Source organism: Calcarisporiella thermophila (assembly GCF_041956535.1).
Source record: "Calcarisporiella thermophila strain CBS 279.70 unplaced genomic scaffold VTP21scaffold_25, whole genome shotgun sequence".
NCBI lineage: Eukaryota > Fungi > Calcarisporiellomycota > Calcarisporiellomycetes > Calcarisporiellales > Calcarisporiellaceae > Calcarisporiella > Calcarisporiella thermophila.
Genome location: NW_027192215.1, coordinates 365,179 through 383,168, shown reverse-complemented (window position 1 = coordinate 383,168; position 17,990 = coordinate 365,179). Strand labels below are relative to the sequence as shown.

At 39.2% G+C, this 17,990-nt stretch overlaps 3 protein-coding genes across 3 annotated transcripts; 1 reads left to right on the top strand and 2 right to left on the bottom strand.

Moving 5' to 3' along the window:
* Positions 1–606: 606 nt before the first annotated feature.
* VTP21DRAFT_6151 (uncharacterized protein) lies at positions 607–4,499 on the top strand (the record flags this gene model as incomplete). Its single annotated transcript, XM_069396751.1, has 15 exons — positions 607–764; positions 826–1,123; positions 1,194–1,210; positions 1,285–1,563; positions 1,630–1,803; positions 1,932–2,101; positions 2,175–2,501; positions 2,599–2,694; positions 2,780–3,032; positions 3,113–3,235; positions 3,304–3,462; positions 3,535–3,787; positions 3,868–3,987; positions 4,061–4,144; positions 4,263–4,499. 15 exons carry the CDS (start codon positions 607–609, stop codon positions 4,497–4,499), a joined length of 2,748 nt encoding a protein of 915 aa, XP_069247420.1.
* Positions 4,500–5,471: 972 nt separating this feature from the next.
* VTP21DRAFT_6150 (uncharacterized protein) lies at positions 5,472–9,462 on the bottom strand (the record flags this gene model as incomplete). Its single annotated transcript, XM_069396750.1, has 5 exons — positions 5,472–5,986; positions 6,050–8,112; positions 8,185–8,457; positions 8,555–9,117; positions 9,193–9,462. The coding sequence occupies 5 exons, from the start codon at positions 9,460–9,462 to the stop codon at positions 5,472–5,474; spliced, it is 3,684 nt and encodes a 1,227-aa protein (XP_069247419.1).
* Positions 9,463–14,998: 5,536 nt separating this feature from the next.
* On the bottom strand, positions 14,999–16,519 carry VTP21DRAFT_6149 (uncharacterized protein; the record flags this gene model as incomplete). The annotated part of the gene is made up of 5 exons (XM_069396748.1): positions 14,999–15,015; positions 15,093–15,561; positions 15,652–16,311; positions 16,391–16,430; positions 16,500–16,519. The coding sequence occupies 5 exons, from the start codon at positions 16,517–16,519 to the stop codon at positions 14,999–15,001; spliced, it is 1,206 nt and encodes a 401-aa protein (XP_069247418.1).
* Between the last annotated feature and the right edge of the window lie 1,471 nt (positions 16,520–17,990).

The window sequence follows — 17,990 nt, the reverse complement described above, 5'->3', positions numbered from 1 at the left end:
CTGCTTTCAACTGACGCCTTTAATGGATTCCCAGGCTCTAGCTTTGCTCCTCTTTACTTTCTCAGCCACAATGTGCCTTTTCCCGTTCATAATCCTCGGAAGTTTCTGGTTTCTTTGGTTTGACTCCGCCACATTCATCTTGGCAGCCGCATCCAAGCAGAGAGAGTAGGAATGAAAAGAAAGAGGAGGCGCGTGAGAAGATAGACAGGCCGAGACTAACTCAATGGAAAGCAACCAGCGGTTCCCACCGCCCTCAACAAATGCGGATCAGCAGCCCGGCGGTTGCATATTGGTGCTGAGACCCTTGATAGATTGATGTCACACATTAGCTGCAATTGCCCGATTACTCTTAAAACAGTTCGTGCTAGACTCCCACGTTGAATGGTGCGTTGAATGGATCACGAAGCTTTGTTTCTCTCCAAAATCGATAGCGAGTTGCCACCAGATTTTTCGCACTTTTCGCGTTCGAGTATATTTTGCTTTTTTTTTTTTAGCGCTCCACCTCGTGAATAGACTTTTTTGAATGCTTTTTTGAATGCTTTTTTGAATGCCCTCTTGCATTCTCACGCCTTGGCAATTTTGTGGTAACTGTTAAGTCTTGCGGAAATGCCTCCGAAGCGAGTGCGATGCGTTTGCCCTCGCTGCAATGACAAATTTGTTAGCACATCAACCCGGTGGAGGCATGAGCAGGATATGATGAGGTGGGCTAGCTCGAATATAAACAACCCATCCATTCGAATGGAGCCGGACCAGGATTCTGGCAGGTCGGTTTTATAAGAGTTGCTACTCAACTGGCTAAATTCATTCCCTAAGGGTGATTTGTAGCTCCAATTCTTCAAATCTTTGCTCTACTTCTAGTCCATTGGGGATTCGGGCGAACGACCAGTCCAATAATAGATTTTTTGATGAGGAAGAGTATAGCTCTTATTCTTCTATGGCGGGTGAAGGTGTTAATGAAATTGGAGATGAGGGCGAGTATGAAGATGAGGACGAGGATGAGGTCGAAGATGAAAACGGGGGCGAGAGCGATTTTGAGAGTGTAGATGAGGAGTGGGAATTAACTGTGGAAGATTATGATGACTTGACCGAGGAAATGCAGAAGAATTTGCGGAACTCGATAGAAGTAATGTCCGATTTTCATCCGTTGTCTCTTTTATGCCTCTAACAGGGATTTCCTTTTAATATCTGAGTAGATGCATTACCCGAAGATGTAATTAACGGGTTAAGACTACTGAGCCTAAAATTCGAGCACAACTTTGGGAATGAGGCTTTTTCTGATATAAGCAAAGTAATCTTCAACACAGATATATGCCAATATCAGGTTAAGAAAATCCTACACTACCTTGTTGGATTCAAACCCAACACCTACGATTGCTGCGTCAATTCTTGCATTGCATTTACCCGAGAGTATGCCCATCTCGAGGAATGCCCATACTGTAAAGAGAGACGTTTCGAGCTCGACCCATTTCCTATGAAGATTGCACGCAAAGTTTTTTATCATTTTCCTCTTATTAACCGCTTACTTTTTCAATATCAAAATCCTGCACGATCAGAGGAGCTAAGGTCGGTGTGAGCCAAATCGCAATAGATTTTGGATTATATCCTGCTAATATCTGTACGCGATCATAGATATAGGGCTCAGTATGTTGAGCATTCAAATGGCGATATCTCGTCCCCTGAATATAAGTTTGGAGATATTTTTGATGGCAAGCGCTACAAAGAGCTCGTCCAAGCCGGCTTTTTCACGGATCCCCGTGATATAGCTTTGTCGGGGTCTGTCGATGCATTCAAATTGTTTAAAACGTAACTATTACATTTCATCTACTATATGATCATCGTTTTCTGCTATGCATTACATACACTTGGTCAGATGAATTATACCTGCAGTTATTTCCTTATTTTTTGGGTTGGCTTACTTTTCGTTAATCTAGAGATGGCTACGACTGTTGGCCGGTGATTTTAATTAATCACAATTTAGCGCCAAAAGAACGAGTCAAAAAGCAGAATATTCTCTTTTCAACGCTAGTCCCTGGCCCTAGACTGCCTAAAGACTTCAACTCTTTTTTAGTACCCCTCGTGGACGAGCTAGAGCAGCTTGAAGGTGAACTGAGCTTTTTCTTGTTTATAAGGAATGAGTATTTATTTACAGTAATATATATATTTTCTACGCAAAGTCGGTGTCCCTTGTTTTGACGGATCCAACAACCAAAACTTCACCCTCCGTGCACACACCGTTTTTTGGTCTGGGGATATGTCTACCATATCAAAGCTGGCAGAATTTTCTGAAGTCCATTCTCTTCGAGGCTGTCGATTCTGTATGCTTAGTGGAACGTACCACCGTCGAAAGCAGGAATTCCAATTTCCATTGGTCTCAACCATTGAGCCTATGACTGAGCCTATGGTTTTGCGAACTCATACACAGACTCTCGAATTCCTGCGGCTACTCGATTCAGCGGAAAGTTTATCGGAAGGATTGCGGGAAAATGTTGTGGAAGAAACTGGTAGGCATAGTATAGACGTTGATGCAGTGTTATCTTGCAATTGATTACACGCAGCAAAATATCGACTGTGCAAGATATAACTAACCTGGTGATTTAGGCATTAACCGTCGTTCAATCCTCTTTGATCTCAAAACTACGTCGTTTCCTACCTCTTTCCCCGTCGATACTATGCATTTGCTTTTCGACGATATTGGTAGGTGCAGGGTGAACTCTGCAACCTGGCTATTTTTCTTTTAGAACATGACACTATTTTTCATTGGTTTGCCAATTCCCTTTAGCCCAATCGACGTACTTCCAATGGACTAGTGATTTATCACCTCTCGCAACGGTTTACAACGACCGTGTTTCACCAACAGCGGCTTTTAAAGAGGTTGGAGCAGCAATGCAGGCATGTCAAGTGAAGATTCCAACCAGTTTTGGAGCCCCACCTCGTAATATTCTCAAGTATGGACCGAAATACAAAACTGAGGAGTGGATGGACTGGGTTATCATGTATTCGCTCGTCTTTCTCAATGATAAAATTCCCACTAGGTAGGTGCAGATGTAATTCTTTTATCCATTGTCACCCTCTTTATCTCAACATTTATTCTATTTCTAAATTTTCAATTTAGAGTTGTGAAAGGATGGGTTAAATTTGTATCGGCCGTCAAGCTTTGTCTCTCTCGGACACTAACCAATGAGGAAATAAACAAGATACATGACACTCTTAACGACTTCTATATGCACTATATTGAGTAAATGTCTACTGTATATTTCTAATTGGGATTGGATGGGCAAATTAAGACCAAATTGAATTTTCTAGGGAATATGCCGATGCGATTACGGACATCATACCTGAACACCGGGTCGCTTTTCACACTATCCTTCATATTGCAGAGTCAATTAGGGAGTTTGGACCGCCATGGGTGTTTTGGCAATTTCCAATGGAGAGATACTGTAGGATGCTAAAAGCTCATGTGAGGTAAGCGTCCAATTTTAATGAAATTTAAAAATACACCGCTTATCAAACCTACTTTATTTTATTGGCACTTAGATCAAGATCAAACCCATATAATAGCCTTATTACTCAGATTAATCTATTGGAAAAACTCAATCATATACCGTTTATTCCCTCAGTTAGTGCATTTCAACTGGGGCCTGGGGTGGAAGAACAGATGCTTCGCCTTGATCGTTATCAAGAACAGTTGTATTGGCCTAGAAAATCCATTTCATTAGGCGATTTGGAATTGCGTCGACTCAAAGAGTATTATATGACTGTATATGAGTGCAATTTTTCCTCTCTTGAGGTAATTTTTATTTTCGCCAATTTTTTTCTAGCACATAATGAGTGGACAAAATAACTTGAGGAAATATCATATTGAAATAGGACGTTCCAAGAACTGGCCACCGATATGTACAACTACGAACTAAGGATGGTCGTCGTATCAGCTCTAAGCGTTTTTGCAACCTATCCGACGAATACTGGGAAAACAATTACACAGTTGCGGTTTGTATCTTCAGCAGCACCCATATGTGAACTTGATCAGCCTTGCCAATTAACATAGCACTGCAACTTTTAGGCTATTGTTCGTGTGAGTCGTAACGCAAGTGTCCGCAGTAGACCTAGTGATATGGTAGAGAAAGAGCGCTATGCTCAAGTGAAGGCGAGTATATCTTTTAAGGACAAAGCTGTTCATGTTGATCTATTGTTCAATATGAATTGTTATGTCGTACGATAAAATTTCGAAAATCAGTCACTTACCAAATTTTTTTCCAATACAGTTTTATTTTCATCATAAATATCGAGGAGAAGATCGTATGTTGGCGCTTGTGCGCTGGGCTGTGAGATGTCGCAAAGATGAATATGATCTAAGGAGTTTTGAAAAGTTTGGCCCGTGGGTATTTATTGGCGTGGAAGCATTGAATAGATGTATAGGCTTGATAAAAATCGGACAACGAACTTACGTGGTGGATAAAGAATATTTTAACGCATTACCCATGACAGAGCGAACAGATTGAAATGACAAGTGCTTATGCACCGGATACGACAAGTGCCGCATTATTATTTAGCTGAGTAGCCTATGAGATTTGCCAAAAGTACTATTGAAATATTTGTTTGTGTCTCCGTAGCTAAAATGCTGTGAATTGTTTATGTACTCAGATTAGGTTTATTATAATAAGTATTTGAGTCTCATGAATTACTGTATTTCTTTTTTTTTTTTGGTAGCTACGGCCGAAATTGCTTTATCGGCCCAACTCTCGTGGTCTGGTTATTTTCTGATCATACGACTAAACATATTCCATAGTGTTAGGCTCGAATATAAAAAATATCTTGAAAACTTTCAATAATTTCGAAAGCAGATCCAATCTTTTCCTACATGGGCATTTTGTAGAGAAGGCAGGATTCACTGCATATCTTACAAGTAGATAGTTTAGATCGTGATTCAAAACAAGAATACTTTGATACTTTGATATTGTCCTAAATTTAACTAATCAGATTATTCTGATTGCAGCTCATTTGTCGGCAGCCTTGGTGTAATAGGATGAAGGCCGTTCAAATATTCGTTAATAGCATATACCGTTATTTTGTTCAATTGCCGGCAAGAGTTTTTATCAGAGAAAGAGTGAAATAGGAGATTATTTATTCAACTATTTCTTGGAGAGTTTAACAGCAAGACGCCTTTTAATAGACTTGTATACCGGGTTCAGCTAATCCTCTGAAAACACTTGTAGTTTTAGTTCTTAAAGGATAAAAGTTATAGACTTTAAATTGAAATTTAGGATACAGACACATCAAGTTTTTATTTAAATAAATAATAAATTAAAGAATAATCATAGCGCTCTCTTCAGTATAAGGAAACTAAATTAAGAGAATAGGAGGTTATTTGTACCCCCAAATAATAGGCTAGATGATGAAAATATATAATATTTAAGTAGTAGTCGAATTTGACACGTATGCGACTAATTCATTAACATCGAACTCCTTAGGTATTAGAATTTTTGGCACTTTTTTGCAGTCTCCAGTATTAGTGATCCCAAGGCATTGACAGGCCCTGGTGTTTGAGGAATTGAGTGCCCGCTGTCGTGTTCCAGTGTCAAGCTCAATTCTGGATTATATCGCCCTTGAATTTTCAAGTTAATTGGATAAAACTTGTCGTTGGGGCTCATGCAGTGAGCAGAAGGAATCGATATAGTGGGGCAAGTGTCAGGATTTGCCAATTTGGGTGGTAGAAGATCAAACGTAGGAGACGGATTGAGAAGGACACCAGATATATGAACACTGAAGTCCCACTGTCGTTTAATCTCTCCACTTTGTGCCAATCTATCCAATAGCTCAACGATCCGGGATCCTTCGCAGAATCCTAAGAGACCGTCCACCTTTCCAATGAAGGACAAAATCGAGAGGATGTGGAAGACCGCACGTTCAACCTGCTTACTCTGAGGCGGTTCAGCCGGAGTCCATGATAAGACGGAGCTGTCGTAATATCTCTTCACTTCTTGAGCAACTATATGTATAAATTAAGAAAGTTAGATCATGGAATTATATAATGAGTATTTTCGATAAGTACAGTCGGAGGACGACTCGTAACAGGCATCTATGTAGATAAAATTAACTGCAGAACCAAGTGTCTTTTCTAGCGGCGCCATCTTGAGCTTCATGATCTTCCCGCTCATATTTGATCCGTGAAGACAGACAATACGAAGAGATTTTCCGGATACCGGATTAGTATTGATGGTAGGATTATGGTTGACAACTATATCCGAGTTATCCGCGGTATTAGACGTGGGTTCAGCCACCAGTCTCGCAGGTGTTGGTGTTTTATATAATTGTTTAATTGAAATATGAAGACCATGTCTGCGGAGTACCGTTACAAACGCTATAGCAGAGACAGAGTCGCCACCAAGAGCAAAGAATGATGTATTTATATCAATTGTGCTTGCATCAATGTTGAGAACTGACGCCATCAGATTGACAACCAGCTTCTGCTTGTCGGTAGCCGGTAGCTGCTGGCTATCAGCTTGTTGAAGTGGAATCTCCTTCAGCTTCGCTTTGTCAACTTTTCCATTGGTTGTCAAGGGGAACTTCTCCAGAGCCACAATGGTAGCGGGCACCATATACTCGGGAAGAAACTCGAACAAAGAATCTCGCAGAGCTTCGACATCCACATGATCAGGAGTGACAAATCCAATGAGTGCGTTGTCCTTGACTACAGCCACGGCTGCATCTACCCCGACATATGCATTCATGGCGGAGGCTACTTCACCAAGCTCAATACGATATCCCTTCAGTTTCACTTGATCATCTATTCGTCCCATTATCTCAAGATTGCCTTCCGAGTTCCAGCGTACTAAATCGCCAGTTCGGTACATTTTGGTTCCTGCAGAGAATGGATTATCGATGAAGCGCTCTTCGGTAAGATCTGGTCGATTAACATATCCCTTTGCAACACCAGGGCCTCCGATATAGAGTTCTCCTGGGACTCCCAATGGAACCATCTTGAGGTTATGGTCCAACACATAGTATGATACGTTGTTAAATGGACGTCCTACTCCCACTCTTTGCCCATGTTTAAGCTCCTGCACGCTAGTACCTAGACTTGTTTCCGTAGGACCGTATCCATTAAAGATTTTCACGTGAGGCAACCAATGTTCAGCCAATACTTGAGGAACCGGTTCACCAACTAGTATAACGACTTGTAGATTTGGAACGCTCTCTGGATTGATATGCTGTAGGCCACTCGGAGTTATCATTAGCGACTGTACTTTCTTTAATGACTCAAGCACATCCTCTCCAGACCGAAGGATTAACTTTCCGCCATTTGTCAGGCACGGAAAAATCTCTGAAACTGCACCATCGAACCCTACCGCCATGAATTGCGCTTGTGCTACTCCTGGCCCTGATCCATTCTTGCTGAGGAGATCCTGCACGCAATTCATAGCTCCCCCATGATGAATTGGAACTCCTTTTGGCTTGCCTGTAGTTCCGGAGGTGTAAACCACAAAAGCCGTGTCATCACTTGTGCTTAAATCCTCGGGTTTTGTAACTTCGCCTTGTAGCTGCTGCATATAATCATCTATCAGCATGATTTTACGCGACTCCTTCTGAATGGATGAACTAATTGCTCTCCTCATTGTGACTACAATATCACAGCCTGCATCGCTCAGAATATACTCTATACGATCTCTTGGAAATGCGGCATCAATTGGCACATAAGCGCCTCCAGCTTTAAGGATAGCAAGGATACCGACAAGCATCTCGATCGATCTCTTGATGACGAGACCAACTCTGCTTCCAGGAGCTACACCCTCCCTTCTCAGTTCATGGGCTAGGGCATTGGCGCGCGCATCCAAGTCGCCATAAGTAATGGTAACTCCTGTGAGTTCCTCGACAGCAATGGCATGAGGTTGTTTGATAGCATTGATCTCAAATCCATGGTGAAGACATTGATAGACTAATGGGGTGTGCTTTCCGTGACTTATTTTTGAAATAAATGAAATATCAGTTGAAGTAAGTGAATCGAGATCACTTAGTGTTGGAATCGAATCTGCAGATGTGTTCAATACTATTCCCAGCACCTCATTGAACTTGGATATCATCCTACTAATGACGTCGTAACCGACTATGGCAGAACTGAATAAGATATCTGCACTTAAGTATGTTGATGTTGATTTTATATTAAGTGATATGGAATATTTCCTGGACTCGTAACTATCTAATTTAGTAATTTTAAATCCATTCCCGATGCTTTCGAACGCAATTTGTTGAGCGCCGATTTGTTGGAAATCAAATAGAGTTGGGAACATCTCCTGCATCCAAGGCAAACCTGTCCAACGCTTGATATCAGCAAGCGGAACATGGCTGTAAGGAAGTGAGGCCCTATGATAATTTTGCATAGCCAGCGCAAGCTCTGACATTGTCATCGAATCTTTTAGCACGACCCGGACTGGTATTATATTCCCAAGCACACCAATTGATCTAAAATTATAAGCATATTAATAATCTAACCGAAAAAAGGGGCTCCAGCCACAAACCACAAGGTTTGTGATGCAATTGTTATATATATTGATCAAACCTTAAAGAATCGCTGGCATTTTCATCCGTGGCAACACATCCAAAGATCACATCATCACTACGTGTATAATGTCGCAAAACTATGGCCCAAATGGCTTGTAGAAAGTTTGACTGGATAAGACCGGTTTGGTTACAGTAGCGCCGCACTGCATCCATTGAAACATCTAGATTATAAGTTTGCATGAGCATGCCTGATCCCTCGAGTTCTGTGTTGCCGTCGGAAAAATTCAGCTTCTCAGGGACTGTGGCACCTGCGAAGACGGCCTTCCAATAATCTCTTGCTTCAGTAAAATTGGCTGATAAGATGGACTCAACGTGTGTTTTGAATGGTGTTCGAGACTTCACACTTCCACTTAAATATGTTTGCAGCGTATCGCTAATTGCCACAAAAAATGACACTCTATCCATAACAGAATGATGTATCGTCCAGAAGAGCCTATAACGGTTCTTTCCTTTTATATGGACAACCCCAAGCCTTATAAACGCAGTTGCATCCACACGGAATCCGCGGCGACGATCAGATATCAAATAATTCTCCTGGAGTTCATGAACATCCTCTTCATTCTATTCCATATATCGTTCAAAAACATCTTGTGGTGACTTAAGCACCACCTGAAACACGCCTTCTTGAGTCGAGACAAAAGCCGTACGCAGAATGGTATTTGCAGCTGCGACTTTATGCCAAGCGGACTTCAATCGAGATATATCAAAATCACCTTCGATCTCATAAACCGTTTGCATCAAGTGGGATTGAGGGTCGTGAGCAAGAGCCGTGATAAAGCTTGTTTGCAAGGGGGTAGCTGGGTATATATCTTCCACTTCCCGGGGCTTGATACCACCAACAATATTAGTCAAAACTTGACTAGCTTTGCTCTTTTTGTCTTGAAGAGTAACTTCGTTAATAGTCATTTTTATCAAAGTGAAAAGGAATTTTTATAATCGAAAAAAGTATTGTTGGATTTATATATATAGGGATCTAAAATATAGCAAAAAAAACAATGCGGTGAAAGCCGTAGGTTTTCTTTATACCCAAAATATTTATATAAAGAATTTTAAAGTTTTTCTTTTTATATATTTTTTTCCTTTTTTTCACTCTTTTTTCTCCTATGATGTGTCGTAGTCCGAATCGCTCTACTTCTACATTCAATTTGATTTATTCAAAGTAAAGAAAATTTGACTACTTTGAGTTTATGGAGGGGTACCGCTACCGCTACATTAGGATCCCTCACTCTAATCTTGTTGATTCCAACCTGGGGCACCTTCCATTTCTTAATATAAGTTTACCTCTCATCAAAGTGTCCATATATTATGACCATAGGTGAAAATTTCGCAATCGTCTACTAAGTTTCCGCTAACGTGTGGGAATAGTACTCCATGTAATTAATAATATTATTTCGTTCTCGATTTAAAGATACTATTTCCGTTTGAAATGTTTAATATAAAGTTTAAGTTTTTTATCGGTTGGTAAAATCAATGCGTACACCATTTAATTCTTGAATTACGTCTTATACCTAGCATGAATCAAGGGAACTATTTTCCCGAATCTGTGTTTCAGAATCCAAATCTCCAATTGAAAACTTGGTGTTGATGCTTACTCATACAAGAAAACTGATAATTGTTAAAAAGACTTTGCGATGCCCACGTTATAATACAATTCGCTATTAAGGATTTTTAAAGTCGAGATACTATCGAGCAATTGTCATACAGCTATAAAGGTGTTAAACCGATATTAGAAAAAGGAATGGCTCAGCCATTCAAAATTTAAATACGGAAAATCATTATCCCTTTTATGCAATAGCCTATGAACGGACCATGTCCAGGCTTGGCAGTAAAGGGATTGGAGTTTTCCCTAAATCATTTGGCAGTCTATCATTGCAATCGAGGCTCATCTGTGGTTATGAATATAAGTTTTAGACTTGAGTTAGAGATGACAAACATCAGTCATCCCTAAGGCGGCAACTCCATATCCAGTCATCTCAAACATCCTAAAAGGAGCCTAGAGCTACTTATATTAAAACTTACCTTGTTCCATGTAAGACCTGTGTAAGCGTATTTTGCCCCAACAGGAAATTTGCTCGAGTACGCAATACTGATGAGCCAGTTTTGCGGAGTGTATTAATCTCGTTCGTGCGTTGCTTACTATAACCTTGATCCTTTGTGAGTCTCGGCTATTTAATTACAAATATGAACATTATGTCTCTATCAGATGAATATTCGTATTTATCTAATAATTTATATTATATTTATCTTATATTCTCCCAGTATTATATTCTACACACCCATGTAGACATGAAGGCAATATTACTTTAATATATGTATATATAGAGATGATAGGAGTTGTATTAAAGTCATTGTGAAATAGTTCAATGCCAAAAGGACCTTACTCCGCGACGCTCATATTACTTGTATGTCCAACATATCTTCCCAGGATCGTATGTCATACTTATTTAAGTTTGCCCGTACAATTGATTGATTATAAATACGTATATTTACTGGAAATTTTTCTATTGATAAAGATGGCTTCTAGATTTATAAAATAACTTGGGCGTAGCATCTTAAATAAAGCGTAATATCCTTCACCTTGGGTTTTAACAATCGGAAAAATCCCCTAGTCTAAACCTATTTCTTGACCTATTAATTCAATAAAATAGTATTTTAAACTGTGAAGAATGTAAAAAACTAAATTTTGCTATAACATTGTAGGACATTACCTGCATGATTCATTTGCCTAATTCTCACGTATTTTACACGTTTTATGTATTTTCGTTATGCATAACTCCGATTTTTGTTAATGATATACACGGATCTCTCTTACTGGTAAGAAATCTTGTCAGTCGAATACTAGGCCAAATTTTCAACCCTAGACAAAGACTACCTTCTTTTAACAGTTTCTTACAATTGCAAATATGCTTTTTCTATTTAGAATAATAATCAATAAAACTCTTAAGCCCTCCTTAATATATTCCAAGAATTGCGACGGAGTTTTGATAGGATTTTGTAATTAGTATATAGAGCCAATGAAAGAGAATTTTTGGGAAAGATGTAGTTGAAAAAAAAGTAGTAGGCTAGTATTTATAAATAATATGAAGAAAGAGATAAACACTTTAATTACTACCTTCACTTATTCAATCCCTTAAACTAGAGTGCCTGAATTACATAATAAAAGATCAAAGCATATGAGAAAGTTATATATATTATTGCTTAGTTAATACAACTCCGACTTAACACGCAATTCGAAAACACTTCAGTAAATTTCCGCGTGGCTTTTTCAACACATACTAAAGGTTAAAAGTAATACAATTAAATCTCTGTGAAATAGGACCATCGCCTTTTTTATAGGGTGATAGTCTTACAAATCGAGCAATAGTTTTAAATGCAAAAGAAAGAGAGAAAATAAAAAATAGAATGAGGTGTAATCAATACCCAATAATATAAAAAAGGATAAAAAATAAGATAAAATGTTTTGCTAATAAAATATAATAGCTGGAATAGACCGAAATAAGTAAGACAGATAATATAGAGGAAAAATAAAAATTCGAGTATAGAGTTGGTCCTGTTACCTCCAAGATCAGATGGTGCCTTTCCACCTTCTCTACCCTAGCTCCACGGCTTTTCTACCTTGTTCTGGAAACTTCTACTCCACACCCCATTTTAGCTTGCTTTCATCCTGCTCCTATCAAGCTCACTATTTGCCCACTAGCTCTCTGGCAGATTTCTTTGGTTGGATTTGTACATTATCGAAATTACTATGTAATGCATCCTCTATAACTTGACAGAGCACTGCGTCCAACACGACTTGAGCTTCAAGTTGGATTATATTCCCACTAATATCCCAAGTATCAGGTTTGCTCTGGACACTGCCTTTGATATGTTGTAGACGAAATACTGTGAATACTGTGAATACTTTGGTGGCCTAGTCCCAATTCGGGTTGAGACCGAGCCATTCAAAGAAGTCTTGTCATATGTTCTCCTTGTGAAGGATGCAACGAGTGCATCGATGATCCTGCCTGACGTTTAAAACGTTGGTCGGTACCCTCTCTACGAGATTTTACCAGCGAAGGGAATGGTGTTTTGGAAGAACTGGATTTCTATGCGCAGTTGTCCAGATTCTCTACCATTCTAGGGCTGAATTAGCCGTTTTTGGTCAAGCAGCAGAAGTCTTCACCCTCCGTGATAGAGTGCTATCCTGAAGTACTCTTCACCCTATTTGAGTTAAAGTAGAACTTAAGTTTCTCTGCTAAATAATATAATGAATTTTGGAGGTTATTGTGGTGGAATTGCTTCACGATACGCCTTCCGTATCACGAGAGCTGGTTGAAGGTTGAAGCACATGAGGCCCCAGCGTGTCGACATGTTGCGGTGGCTGAGCACAAAGGGTAGGCTCAAAAGAGCCTGTCCTTTGGAATTTGGCTACTTGACAAATCACTTATTCTCATTCGAAACTGTTGTATTTTAATAAGAGTATATTGATAAAAGGAAAGTAAACAGACAGAAGGGTTAACACAAATAACACACACTACGGAATTTAATAAGAGAGAAAGCACATACTATATATATATCTGATGGGATAGGGTAGGAGATAAAAAGAAGTAAAGATGGTGAGACGTATGCTCGTACATGTAAGGCGCGTGCTCGTACAAGTGTGCTATTAACTGACGTAACACAAATATTATCTGGAATATATTCGGACTACCAGTCACGCCTGGTCGTTCTCCAGAAACTAATGTATACGCGTAGGATTTGGCTTTTACCTTGCTCGAATGTAAAGATTTCAGAGATCGAGAATGGTACGATGGTTGCCTTGGGCACCTCAATATAGATGCCCCATGATGAGGGAGTAACAGAATAAGGGTAGGGGAAAACACATCAACCACTCTCCATTGGGGGTGAAATTACAGGGTCCTCTCAAGCTTGTACCCGGCTTGATAAACATTATTCCAGATGTCCTCATTGCGAATGAGCTTGGCAGCGGATACTGTGGTTTCAAAAAACATATTGCTATAACCATATGGCGAATACGTTCTGGTAGTGGGTGTATATCACAGTTATGCAGGCATTAACAACTTTCATAATTGCCCAACTTGATACTGCCCTTATAGTGTAGCCTGGCTAAATGTAAATAACATGACCAAAAAGAGTCGATGAAGCAAAGAGCACTGGCAATTATGAATGCGTGATATCAATTTACTGGATCTTTCATGTTAGAATGACATCGGTAGATGCTTCAACATCACATGTCATTGTGCTGATGATATGTCAATAGATTTGCATTTACCGGCTTTTTGTAACCTGGCACGTGGTGGCAAGAAAACTTTCGGAATAAGTACGAGTAGGACCTGGAAAGATTTCTCGAAGTTTTTTACCACATTTTTCTCTGCATCATGACGATACCAATGACACTAACGAATTAGTAAAGAACGGGGTACTTTTCTAATAGTGTTCACTAGTGTTGATTTTTGTGCTACTATTATCTTGCGGAGTTGTATATATCATGTAAACTGCAAAACTATATGCCCAAAATCAGATGCATTTGCATTTTACTCTGTTACAGAACTGAGTGATCATAATGAGTGCAATTTAGCACATTTTGATCTTACGAAAGGTTACATGTGGTTAACCTCATCAGACTTGGGTAAATACCATCAATGTGATTTAACCCTTTGCAAAAATAAAACATATTAGTGCCTATCTGAAGTGGCGTGGACATGAGCATTCTACATGTCATTCTATGCCAAATCCAAACGATTAAATCGTTCTCGACTAAGCTTAAAATCCTATGAAGAATACAAATAAAAACACTAATTTCAGCAAACTAGTTAATAGCTCTGTAGCTTAATGTTACAATTTAAACCTAAGTTCAATACTGGCGACAGATTTATCAGAATTAATTAGGAATTTAAGTTGTCCAACTCAAATTATAAGACAATTTTTTGACCATAAATCAAATAGCTATTTCCAGAAGGGTGAATAGAAATTTAATATTTGCAAGGGAAACAACAAGAGCGATTCCCGAAAGCCAAAAGAACTGAACCCGATGAGAAATAGGGAACAATCTTGCAATTTTTTTCAAAATATATCGTCGAAAAATTTCAATGTATATTTCAATGACTTCCTACTCGAGGTCCTATTATAATAAGTATACTCAACATCTAATGAGATGCAGAACCGGATGGAATCTTATTTTCAATCCGTCAATAGAAAAATAAAAATGCTTTCTAAGTGAAATTTAATGCAAGTAGGTCTGATGGTAAGAATAAGTAGTCTATATTGCCTATATAATTTTTTCCCTCTTTTGTGCATTATAATTATAGTAAAAAGAACATATACGCAATTTGAGAATCAAGGATAGACTAGAGGCGATATAAAAAAATCGGAAAGGGATAACGAATGAAATGATGTTAAAGGGAGGGGGGAGAGGGAAATCATTGGAGATCCTTGTTAAAGCTTAGATGAGATCCGCAACTATGTATTTAAAATAAAAAAAATACTTGTCAGAATCGATTTTAAACAACCATATTTAAAAAACTTCGATAACATACCATTCATGGGCATTTCCTCAACTTGAGTATTGTAGAATTTTTCAATCTCGCGCATCATGCCCACATCGCCCTCAGTCACAAAGTTGATTCCAACACCCTTGCGACCAAAACGTCCTCCACGTCCAATACGATGAATATAATTCTCTTTGTTTGTAGGCAAGTCATAGTTGATGACGAGTGAGACTTGCTGCACGTCAATTCCACGGGCCATTAAATCAGTCGTAATGAGCACGCGGGAAGAACCAGAACGGAACTCTTTCATAATAAGGTCTCTCTGCACCTGCTCCATATCTCCATGCATGGCGGACACGGTGAACTCGCGTTCTGTTAATTTTTCCGTCAGCCAGTCTACTTTGCGTCGTGTGTTGCAGAAGATGATGGCTTGAGTGATGGTCACTGTCTCATAGAGGTCACTCAGGGTGTCGAGTTTCCATTCCTCCTTTTCTACAGCAATATAGAATTGTTTGATCTAGAAATAAAGGTTAAAGCATATTAATATTGGGTTTGGAAATGAAACTCGAAGATAGATGCGCATTGCGTGTAAAAATATTCAACTTACACCTTCCAGCGTGATCTCGTCCCGTTTCACAAGAATACGCACAGGATCCCGCATGAATTTGTTTGTCACCTCGAGCACGTCGGAGGGCATAGTGGCGGACAGCAATACTACCTGCATGCTTGGGGGCAAGCGTTGAAATACGTCATAGATCTGCTCCTTGAACCCACGGGATAGCATCTCATCAGCCTCATCAAGCACGAACATCTTGATGTTATCAGTCTTAAGAGCACGGCGATTAATCATATCAAACACTCTACCGGGCGTTCCCACAACAACGTGGACACCGGCTTCAAGACGTTTCATATCCTCGCGTACATTCGTTCCACCAATGCACGCATGGCAGTCAACGTTCATGAAATCACCAAGTGCAATCACCACTTTCTGGATCTGTTGTGCAAGTTCACGAGTTGGCGCCAGGATGAGTGCCTGGCACTGGCTAACACCTGTATCAATTTTTTGGAGGATCGAGATGGAGAATGTGGCAGTTTTGCCAGTACCAGATTGCGCCTGCGCAATTACATCGTGCCCCTTGATCACGGGCATAATAGCCCGCTGCTGAATTGCAGACGGGCGTTCAAAACCATATGCATAGATACCACGAAGGAGTTCATCCTTCAATTTCATATCATCAAAGTTGTCAACAATTTCATCCCAGTTGGACTATGATCATAGAGAAGGAAAAGTAAAAAATGGTTCAGTTGTTTGAAGTCCTTGCTATGAATGTTCGTGAGATAGTTACCTCAATAACACCCCCCACATCATCATTAAACTCCTCTTTGCTAAGAACAGTGTGTAACCATAGTTAGAATTCTGAAAATCTTTATATGTATGTTCCGAGAAATACCAACCTTCCTAGATTATTGCTCATGATTTTACTTTTAGCAGCTGTTTTCTATTTGGTCAAGAAGTCTATAGTCTTTGGCCGCCTAGATGATAGTCCAAGCTCAATTACACTTCAGTAACTTCGAAAAGGATAGAGAGGAAAATTGAAAACAAAAAATTTGTGTTTCCGGAGTTGAAATTAAGAGCTTCAAGTGTGATGTCATAAGGGGGCGTTGATTGAAAATCAGTCACAGTTTAATGTTGGTTCTGTGTCCCCTCGAATCAAATAGCTACTTTGCACCTCATTCGTTCCCTTTCTGAGCGCAAAATATCTGGTAATACTCCTACTAGTTTTAATTAACTTGATTTTATAGTCAAGCAACACCAAGCTCATTAAGTCTGATTTTGATCTCAGTATTCAAAAGATTCATTCAAATCTCGTGTAATTAACCACACAGGCTCTGCGAGTTGACAAATATGTATGCATTATGACCTTGCAGCTTTCGAAAGCCACTCTAAAAAGACTATATTTGAGATCTTAAACCACTTGATACTTTAATAAGGTGCATCGGATTTTGGGAAAACTAATCTTTATTCTATGCAGCAACCACCGACAAAATTCTCAACTAATTTCTCGAAGCACCAGTTTTCACATAGATATTTAATTATTCGAGCTGAGTAAACACGCAATGGTATAATGAACTTACAAATAAGGAAAACAAGTATCAGTATAAAATGGTTAAATATACCTTGAAGGAGGATAGTATTTATGAACGTATGGTTATTCAGTCTAAAAGGTAAGCTATCTAATGTGAGTGCAGGTTTAAAGGTTGATATTGATTAGCAAATTCACATTATAGAGTTGTTAAATAGTGGATTGTAAGTGTAAACCTGAAGTGTGCTTACGATTACTCCAAATCTCGGCCTTTCCTCCGACTCTACTCCCTAGCCACGTACCATCAGAGCGACGTATTTTTGTGTAGCTTCTGCATCTAACCAGACTTATCCAACGAAGGACAAAATTACTTGTCAACAATATTGGCGATTAGTCTTAAGCGATATCATCCATTGATTGCCAGTTTGTATCAATTTGTTATTTGAAATCAATCGACCCATGTTACTAAATGCTGAACATTTATAAACGCTCGCTATTTCGGTCAGAACCCTTCTATACCTGTTTATCGACAATCTAGCTTAAGTAGTTAAGTGAGCTAGTTGAATTATGGACTATTTGTGGGATAAATTGGATGGCAGAGCGATTAAAAAATTCAACCCCTTATTTGGGAGTTTCCACAAAAAATCAGACAGAATCAGAAATATAGAAATAAGAATTATGGGATTTGATTGGACCAAACTATTTAGATATAAATCTCTAGTATTATAGCAAAAACTTTGAGTGCTAATAACTCTGCGAGTATCCAACCTAGAGCGCTCATTTTTAGTGCAATCGATACACAATCACTTGTAGTAGCTTTCTAAAAACCACCATCAAAATTCTCCCTTCCTCTAGTAGGTTA